Genomic DNA, 10,651 nt, shown 5'->3' on the forward strand with positions numbered 1-10,651 from the left:
ATAAACCTCTTTTTACAAAATCATATTGCCATTTTACTTCACCTGCAGGAGTAGTAAAATAATTATATAATAAGTCTCTTTGTGCCAAACCTGCACGGGTATTTAAACTTTGTAAATTTTCACTCGGTAACCATCGTGTATTTCTACACCATACATTCATCATTATGTAAGAATTCTTGATTATAAGTTTTTTCTCCATTTTTTAATTCTTCTTCAGTCATAATGAAATTGTGCAAACAAACACAAGCTGTTACTATTATATCTGCTGTTTTAGGTAACACACATAAAGCTTTATGAAATATTTCAAATTTATTGGCGTATATTCCATAAGCACTTTCTATTGATTGTCTAGCGCTTGAAAGTCTGTAGTTAAAAATTTTTTTTTTTATTTGATAACTGTTTGCCAGAATATGGTTTCATTATTCTGGTTGAAAGTGGAAAAGCATTATCTGCTACGAAATATCCATATATCATAACATCACAGCCAGGTAATGCAGTTATATCCTTTGGCAAATTAAGATCATTATTTTTCAAACACACACCTATTTCAGAGTCTGCAAAAATACCTCCATCGCTATTGCCTCCATAGGCTCCTATATCTACTAGAGTGAATTTATATCTATAATCAGCTACTGCCATTAATACTATACTGTGTTGTTTTTTATAATTATAGTAAGAACTTCCAGAATTAGGTGGACATTTCAACATAATGTGCTTGCCATCGATTGCTCCAAAACAATTTGGCATGTGCCATCTCTTCCAATAATTAAAAGCAATATGAGTCCATTCTTCTTTTGTTGGTGGAGAGAGATATAATGGCTGTAAAATTTTTACAATAACAGAACATACTTCTTTATTGATCATTCTGACTGTAGATTCTCCTACTCGAAAATCTAGAGCAATAAATGATGTTTGGTCTCCAGTTCCAAGAAATCTATAATAATAAAAAAAATATTTTTCATTAAGAAGTTATAAAATCTAAAATATATACATATGTAAGTTGCTTTCTCTCCCAAAAACAAAAGAACATTATACCCAATCTCAATTTTCACTTTGGTCAGATCAGATCAAACTTTTGTGATATGAAATCGAAACTAATTATATCATAACCCATACAACAAATTTATGTACAAATGTCTAATTTTTACTACTGTGAGTTCTCCAACAGGAGATATAAATCAACACAAAAGTTATTCTGTCTTTGTTTGTTATTCAGTGAGAGACAAAGACATAATAAATCGATATTTGTCTCTTGCTGGAACGTTCTTTATATAATGTAATAAATAATAAATTATACCTTAAAGCGATAAGCAATCTATGTTCTGGAGATAATGCTCTATAACTTTGCTTCATCAGATGAAGTTGCAATAGTTGAAGTAATCTTTCAAAACTTTGGTTTGACATTCTTGTATAGCGAAAAAACATGGTCTCATTTTTTAATTCTTGAAAAAGATTTGTGTAATGACCAAATTGCTGCCTTAATTTATTGATTGGTCTTGTATGCCATCTTCTATTTATCCATCTCTTATGGACATTTAATTTTTTTTTTCAAATAATAACACGAGAGAAGCCAGTATAAAATAAGAATTTTTTTTTTTGTGGCATCATTATGATTTCATATATCTGTAATAATACATATTTTAATTATATAAAAAATTATATATTTATTCATTAAAAAATAATTACATAAATAATATAATATAATATTTTTGTTGCTTAAGGCCTTTGCACGTAAAGAAGAGTTAACCGTAACTTTAACCTTCCTTTTGTTGTTTGACCCGAATTATCTCTTTTCCAAACATCAGAAACGAAAACTGCGACCGCAAGTACCAAAATAGTGTATAAATAACCTGATATAGAGCTTTCCTATTGGTTGGCATTAAGGCGTTAAATGTAAAATTCCAACATGACAAAATTTTTACGACTAACTTTAAAATTACGGTTACGGTTAACGCTTTTTTTTTACGTGCAAAGGCCTTTACTGAAAAGCTCCCAATAGCATATACATATTATAAAAGAGTATAAAGACCCTCAATGCATTAGAGGAAATATTAGCAACAGAAATAAATAAAAGATATTAAAAAAATAAAAAAATTAGGAATAAAGATTAAATGTAACGCACATAGATATAAATAAAACATAAGATATATTATGTCTTATATTTTAAATAATATATGAAATGTAATGTGTGTTATATCTTACTTTATTCATTGTGCATTATATTTAATCTTTATTATTAATTTTCTTTATTTCTTTAATATTTTATATTTATTTCTATTATTATAACATTTCTTCCATTATGCACAAGGCCTAAAAATTAATACATACATATAAATTGATTCAATTAATCTATAAAGGATTTGATACATAAGTAAGGTTATAACCTATAAAGTAGGCTTTAACCATTTCGAAATTACACGTTATTTTGTTATACATTCACAATTGTTACGCATGTCCCAAGTGTTAAAATATTTAAAAGAGCTATGTGCATGATATATAATCATATCACTTACCGTTCGCAACAGGACTCTCGACAAAGTATCGCTGTGGTATTATCAGATCTCAAGCTCAACTGATGCAACGTAGGATATATACGTAAACGACATACGTCAAATCATTGTGCGTTGACCTACGACAACGACTTAACCGGGGAGCACAGACTTTTGCATAACGCATAAACCATATACATAAAGAATTTGATTGGTCCATTGACTCATGCATATGAAAATGGGCCAATGAAATTCCTTATGCACATGCTTTATGCGTTATGCAAAAGTCTGTGCTCCCCGCTTTACGATTACGACTCAGTCGGAAACAGTTGCGACCATAAGTTCCGTTGAACCACTCGACCGGTGCGGACGCGTCTCGGTTCGGGTGTTCGTTTTTTGTATATTTTTGAGAAAGTGTTGCCGACTTTGACCGTGCCTCGAATTTCCTTACTGATGTGTGTCCGCGTCTGGCTCGGCTCGTTCGTCCGTCCGGACGCGCGTTAGAGTGGCGTGACGTTGCAATCGCAGGCGCCCGGTGTTCGTTCGGGCTTCGCCATTTTTCGCGGGCATTGCATCATTCTTCGTTTACATATTACGACTTTGTTTCGTTTACACATTACGACTTTTGTTACTGGCCTTGACGATTGCCGTTGGATCGGCTACACGGCCAATTATAATCAGCAAGAAGAAGAAGTTGCGACCATCTTTGTGCGCGGACCCTAGGGCTATGGCAGAGAACGAGACGTAACATGCGTAGTCGTAACGTGAGGTAAGGTAGAGAAAAACGTAGCTGTCGTAGTAGTGACTGCCAGTGCTGCCAGTCATTACTACGACAATTACGTTTTTCTCTGCCTTAGGGTCTGAGCACAAGCACTGCCGTAATATTTTACGACATACTTAAGTTGTAGACGTAAATAACGCACAAGCTTTGGCGTATCGGCGTATGACGTGTTTATGTACATTATTGACATATCTTTCGATAGCGTGCATAAACACGTCATACGCCGATACGTCAAAGCTTGTGCGTTATTTACGTCTACAACTTAAGTTGTCGTAAAATGTTACGGCAGTGCTTGTGCTCAGACTCTTAAGCGGGGAGCACAGACTTTTGCATAACGCATAAACCATATACATAAAGAATTTGATTGGTCCATTGACTCATGCATAAGAAAATGGACCAATGAAATTCCTTATGCATATGCTTTATGCGTTATGCAAAAGTCTGTGCTCCCCGCTTTAGGCTGATATTTCATGTGTCGTACGACAAGCTTGTCGGGCGTTTCGATTGGCTACTGACGACACATAAGTGGGGAGCTTCCGTCGAAGATTTTCCAGCATTCTTGTCGAAAGAAAGTTGGGCAAGATCGAACATTTTTCGACAGTCGTTGCAATAGTTTATTACCTAGACACATTTAAACATAACCCACTCACAAGCCGGTAAAAATGAATGAAAAAATAATGAACATTGAAAACTATATGTAAATATACCATTTTTTGTTTCTATAGAATATTTAATATTATAAAGTTACTTATCTACATAAAATGCTATATGCACAAATAGATTGTTAAATTTCCGGTATCAACGTGCTTAAAAAGTTTGTCAATAGTCACATGAAATATCGAGCTGATTGCGATCAAAACAGGTTAAAATATCAATTTATGTCGAAACAACAGATTTTAATGACAACAAGTATATTATATACATATACGACAAAATATTGTCGTACGAACGACCGCATGCGCACTAGCAGCCAATCAGTACGCCCGACAAAGCTTGTCGTACGACACATGAAATATCATTTACGACTACGCATGTTACGTCTCGTTCTCTGCCATAGCCCTTACACTGTGTCTACTTGTGTCGTAGCTGGAAAGCACCCTAAATAAGTCACGGGCCTGGCATAATAAACGGCACTAATGACAAATCCATATGATTTTTAGAAAGTACTAAACATACATGTCAAAATTTTAGCTCAATCGGACCTTTTTACTTTACAAGTTACAGTGGTTTAAGAAAAGCTACTTTTGCATTTTTCAAAACAATGGAAAAATTTGAATTTCGTGTGTTGATAAAACATTTTGCTTCCTGATGGGAAAAAATACCGTTGAAGCAAAGCAATGGCTTGATAAGTGTTATTCGGACTCTGCTCCGTCGGAAACAACAGTTAAGAGGTGGTATACTGATTTTAAACGCGGTCGTAAAAACACAAATGATGCTGAACGCTCTGGTCGCCCAAATTCGACAAAAGTAGCGTCCCTTAAACCACTGTAACTTGTAATGTAAAGGTCCGATTGAGCTAAAATTTTGACACGTATGTTTGAAGGTTTAGTCACTAGTACTAGTACTTTCCATGGTCGAAGTAATAAGGTCTGCTCGTATCCATGACAAATATTCGTCCGGTTCTGCGCAGGACTAAATTCCGCCATTTTTTATGTGTATGTGTGTGCACACAAAATCATTTTTTAATATGTTTCACATATATTGCGCGCAATTTGGCGGAATTCAGTCTTGCTTACTATTGGCTAGATATAAAAGGCTGCGCAATAGCAGACCTTGTTACTTCGACCATGGTACTTTCTAGAGTCCTAAGACCGGTATTCATAGTCAGTTCTTATCATATATGTAATACTACTATATGGCTAGTGCCTATAAGAGGGAGTGAGAGGAAGCGGTCCCAGAACCACGGTGCGGGAATATATATTTCCCTCTCTTTCTAAGAGTACTTTGAGTGTTGTGCGCATGCGTTGAATTGATTGCATCCGCCAATAGGAAAATAGAGTGCGATCAGTGAGATGACGCGAACAGATTATGCTCGTTATGCTTATTAGATGTGTGCTGTTGTACACAGGCAAAAATGGTCAAGATATGTTATTTATGTGGCAAAAAGCCTAATGCGACTGAAAACATTAGTTTGCATAGGTATGAAATAGGTATTAGTTTGCATTGATTATCATGAAATTTCTGTAAGGGATTGCACTGTATTCTTATATACATAACGGCAATCTTGAAAAAGTTTATTTCATAAAATTAGGATTAATTTATTTATTCCGACTAAACTGACTCTGTTAACTGTAACAAGGTTATACCCTGAAGCGGAATCAATCACTTTTTCCTTCTTCCTTACACATATATGTATATTTATCCTTCTATTTATTATTGATGGAGGGGATGATCCGACGCATGCGCACAACGTTCAAAGTACGCTGAGAAAGAGAGAGAAGTATATTCCCGCACCGTGGTTCAGGGACATGGACTTCTCTCTCATCTAGCCATATAGTAGTATTACATATATGGTTCTTATATTCAAGATCGTCTTAAGTTCAGTCTTGAGGAGTTTCGAACCAATCAGAGGACCGCTTTAGCATCTTAAGACATTACTTAAGACAGTCTTGAAATAGGAACCGACTATGAATACCGGCTTTAGATTGATATTTATTCTCTGATGAGAAGCGCAACCGATGTTCCGCGTCCTGATCGCTAATGACTGTCAGCCAATCATGACATTCATTCATTGGTATTAAAAATGGCTGACTAATAGACGATTGGTGAATTTCATAGTTCGTCTGCAAACGACGCCATTTTTAGTACTTTTCTTAGTAATTTTGCGATATTGACTTAAGCCAGTTGCGCTTCTCTGATATCTAGGACTCTAGATAGACCATAGAGATAGTAGTACTAGAGTACGCATTGTCGGAAATTTGAGGAGTGGGGGTAATTCTATCTAGAAAAGGACGCACTTATTTGGAACCGTTTCGTTCTCTCTCGTTTCGCGCATGCGTATAGCCGTATACTCTGAGAGAGGGGATCGAAAGAAAGAATAAGGAATTGAAAGAGCAACCCTTGGAAACCTTTAACCATATCAAAGTCAATTCTTTGTTTGATTACAAAGAGATCAGGCTTGTCCGGTCATGCTTGGAAAGCCAAAAGTTTCTTTCCGCTAGACTTAACTAAACCATGTGAATTTGACTATCTTTATAAGAAACAATCTGGTGGTGTTGGCCAATATGCTCGCATAACTGGAATTATAGAGGTATAAATAATAGATTTTTATCATTAATATTTATTGATATTATTCATCGAGAGCCCTTAACCTTATCAAACTCAATTCTTTGTTTGATTCCAAAGTGATCAGGCTTAATCAGGTTTGTCCGGTCATGTAATGATGAAACTTTTCTCGTTCGACTCGTTCTTTCTTTCGATCCCCTCTCTCAGAATATATGGCTATACGCATGCGCGAAACGAGAGAGAACGAAAAGGCCCAAATGAGTGCGTCCTTTTCTAGATAGGATTACCCCCACTCCTACAATGCGTACTCCAGTACTACTATCTCTATGAGATAGACACAGGCAATAGGCACAGGCAACAGTGAATAATGATCCGTCCAATCAGAGCTGTGGGATATAATATCGAACTTATATCTCAGAGCTCTGATTAGACGGCTCGTTATTCACTGTTGCCTATGCGTATTGCCTGTGCCTATTGTGTTTCCAGCTTTAAACATAATAAGCAATAGGAACAGGGAACAGAGAATAAGAGCTGTCCAATCAAAGCTCCAGAATATAAATGCGATATATAACCCATATTAATAAGTTTATCACTACAAACGTGTATGGGATACACACGTGGAACAGGTAGAGCTGTGCGCCGATGTTATAAATATCGGCGGCGGGCGCCGATTGTTCTTGTCCACGGCACAGTATAAGTAAGTACGGTATAGTTTCACTCTGTGTCGGTACTTTTGATCTATATTAGTGACCCTCTAATAAGAGTCTGGCCACCTTCTCCCCGGTTTGTGATTGGTCCGATATTTATCATCCATTCCCGCAAATTTCTTTAAATTTATAAACTGTAAAAATTAATAAATTCGTAAAAATTAAAGTAGAATCAATTACAATTTTTATTTTTATTATTATTTAACTTATATTAACATTATTAAATATTTTCTATAAAAACTTTTATGTAAAAAAAACGTTGCAATATGTCTTTCATAAAATAAAAACAACAATTAAGTAAGTATTATAAATAGATTGAAAATATAAAAATTAATATATTAAGAATATATAAAATTTATAAAAATATTACAAGATTAAGAAACTTTAATAAAAATTAAATTTAAATACAAATAATACAATTAATGCTTTAAAATTCTTAACAAAAAATACTTAGGTAGCACCAATAGGGAATAAATAAAGTAGTATATTTATGTAGAAAAAAATATTTCATGCATATTTCATATTATTTATGTATATTAGATATACAGTATTTATATTTAATAAAAATGTTTTTGTAATTATTATATTTAACATATATAACAAAAATGTAAACATATATTCCTTTAACGCATAATAAAAATAATATAAATAATAATATTAATCATAATAATATAATAATATTAATAATAATAATAATAATAATAATTAATAATAATAAATAATAATAATAATATAATAATAATATAATAATAATATAATAATATAATAATATAATATAATAATAATATATAATATAATAATATAATAATATAATATAATAATATAATAATATTAATCATAATGATTCTTCTTCTTCTTCGAATATTAATGGTCCTGGTCTTAAAAATGATACGATGCGTGAGGCGAGACGAAACAGAAACAGAGACTATGAAGTTTGTAGAGCTACAATCAGCTACAACTTACAGCGCCACTAGAATGAGATAGCATGATTTTTTCTCTCTCGCACAATTTCGACGAATAATGGCGGACTTCACGTGTCCAGACTCTTATTAGAGGGTCACTAATCTATATGACCTAATTTACACCCAGCCGTCCAATCCCGATTCACTTTGAAGTGAACTGAAATTTCTTGGGTGTAAACGGATTAGTTTTGACTGATTTCAATCCTCTTTTCTCAACGGAGTAGAGCGAATCCGGTGTAAACATTCCATAAATCCACTTCACTTCGAAGTCAATCGGGATTGAATGGCTGGGTGTAAACTAGGTCTATGGCCGGTATTCATAGTCGGTTCTTATTTCAAGACTGTCTTAAGTAATGTCTTAAGATGTTAAAGCGGCCCTCTGATTGGTTCGTAACTCTTCAAGACTGAACTTAAGATGGTCTTGAATATAAGAACTGACTATAAATACTGGCTATGACCTACAGTCAGCCATGTTGAAAATTGTGCGCGGCGCTTTGTTTGAATAATCAAACTCGATTAACGACTACTTCGAGTCTATAGCACTTTCGATGCTCACTGTCAATACTAAATATATGGTGATAAATATACTAAATATATACTACTGCTGAAACTAAAAATTTATAGTATACATTACGTGCATTATAGATTTTTAGCACTTTAGATGTTTTACGTTTTAGGTAGAGTCCTAGATATCAGAGAAGCGCAACCGATGTTTCGCGTCCTGATTAGCTGACTGTCAGCCAATCATGACATTCATTCAGTGGTATTAAAAATGGCTGACTAATAGACGATTGGTGGATTTCATATTTTTTCTGCAAACGACGCCATTTTTATTACTTTTCTTAGTAATTTTGCAATACTGACTTAAGCTGGTAGCGCTTTTCTGATATCTAGGAGTTCTAGGACTCTAGAAAGGTGAAGCAATTATAAGATGCGCAGTGGCAAGCTAATCAGATGTGTGTCTAAATTCAAAATTATTGTAGTAGGGTGAATGGCTGGAGGGGTCTTTGCGCGTAGTAAGATGGTGAGATGGTGTAGTGTAGAGACCTAGAAAACAGAGATGCGTCATTGAAGGGTATGGCTTGATTGGCTGTCTAAAACACGTGATCAGAGAGCAATTTTAATTTACTATTGCAGTTTTATAACGTATGTACTGTGACGTGACACTTTGTGTCAGTCACTAGTGACTGCGCTAGCACGGAGATCCTGTGTCCTCTAAGCTCGAAGGGCGAGGGCACAAGCGAGCGTGCCAAAAATTTATATTATTTCTCTTTTCTTTTGTATATTCTTTTATATAAAATATTGAGCAATTCCAGATTTTTAAAGAGCGATTATTAGTCACATTAGAGCGTGAGCGGTGGTTATTTTGAATCTGTGTAATGTTGCCGCCTCACTCACGGAAGGAAGAGAGAAGACGCCGCCGAGAAAGCAAGAAGCCATCGAAGGAGATCCCGATTGTGTCCTCAGGGAGGGCGGTACACGTAGGTCGTATCACTTTTTAAACTTTACTAATTTTGTTAGAATTTGGTGATTGCCGCACCTTAATTGCAGACGACTCGGAGAGAGGAGTAATAAGGGACCGTCTTAGCACGGCCAGAACATTGACAGCCGCCTCCACCTCTGGGGAGAGCGATAGAAGACCGCCGATCAAGACGGAACGCCCCGGCTAGCTAATTTGGAAAAGCGCGCCGAACACTCAAAGGATACGCAACCCGCAGGACTCACTGTAATTGGTCGCGGGGTTGCGCGGCTACAATAGACCAATTAGAGTAAGGAGCGGCCCGATAAGAGAGGGGTTGAACGGCCTGCGTGGGTCCGCAAGTGCTCCCGGATATCACTTGTGCGGTGAGCTACCTGTAAGGAGGACGCAGGATCTCCGAAGCCTCAGATAATCGCAGACTGGTCTACCGTTGCCGGAGAAAGCTAGAGTCGACAGTGATCCCGTGGGAAGATCGACGAGGGATCATTACGTGGTGAGGCGAGCGTTATCTTATAAGTTGTGTAAAGCCACCGATCGCGATACGTGATATGCGTCTCGAGCGGAGCACACGTTAGGCGTTACTCCGAATTTTCGTTGCCGATATCGGATCGGTCGCCTGTAGGCGTTTCAAGTTAGCGTTGCCGTGAATACGTGCCTTCCGCTCAGATGCTCTAATTTGAGAATGTATAATAGTGTAGTTGCTCGCTCTCGTTGCCGCCAAGTCAATTGCATAATTGTTACTTATTGAGATTTCTTTAAAGTCGAGACTGGCGTTATTGCGCATTAGAGAACCGTTGCCGTCTAATTTAAACTCATATGATGTACTTGTTCACGAAATAATTTATTGTCGACATAATAAAATCTAGATTTGATCATCAAAATTTTGCTCGGCGAATTATTGCCGAATTTACTCCATGTCGTCGACGGCCAACTGATAGTCAGTTTATTGTTATTGCGCCGCATACCAGAGCGCGGAAGGTCAACGCTATAACGTACTTTCTTTCGAA

The 10,651-nt window shown here is 35.9% G+C and overlaps 1 protein-coding gene across 1 annotated transcript; it reads right to left on the minus strand.

Annotated features, from left to right (window-relative positions):
- Positions 1 to 369: 369 nt before the first annotated feature.
- Positions 370 to 1,404, minus strand: LOC108775582 (uncharacterized). Its single transcript, XM_018542002.1, has 2 exons — positions 1,298 to 1,404; positions 370 to 934 (listed from the first exon to the last, which is right to left on the minus strand). The coding sequence occupies exons 1-2, from the start codon at positions 1,402 to 1,404 to the stop codon at positions 370 to 372; spliced, it is 672 nt and encodes a 223-aa protein (XP_018397504.1).
- Positions 1,405 to 10,651: the final 9,247 nt, after the last annotated feature.

This window comes from Cyphomyrmex costatus, unplaced genomic scaffold (genome assembly GCF_001594065.2).
Source record: "Cyphomyrmex costatus isolate MS0001 unplaced genomic scaffold, Ccosl1.0 scaffold1079, whole genome shotgun sequence".
Lineage (NCBI taxonomy): Eukaryota > Metazoa > Arthropoda > Insecta > Hymenoptera > Formicidae > Cyphomyrmex > Cyphomyrmex costatus.

Bases quoted from the DNA above. Each gene is read 5' to 3' on its own strand.
- LOC108775582 (XM_018542002.1), bottom strand. From the start codon at position 1,404: ATGTCAAACCAAAGTTTTGAAAGATTACTTCAACTATTGCAACTTCAT. The intron at 935-1,297 runs GTATAATTTATT...TTATTATTATAG, and splicing joins AGATTGCTTATCGCTTTAAG to ATTTCTTGGAACTGGAGACC.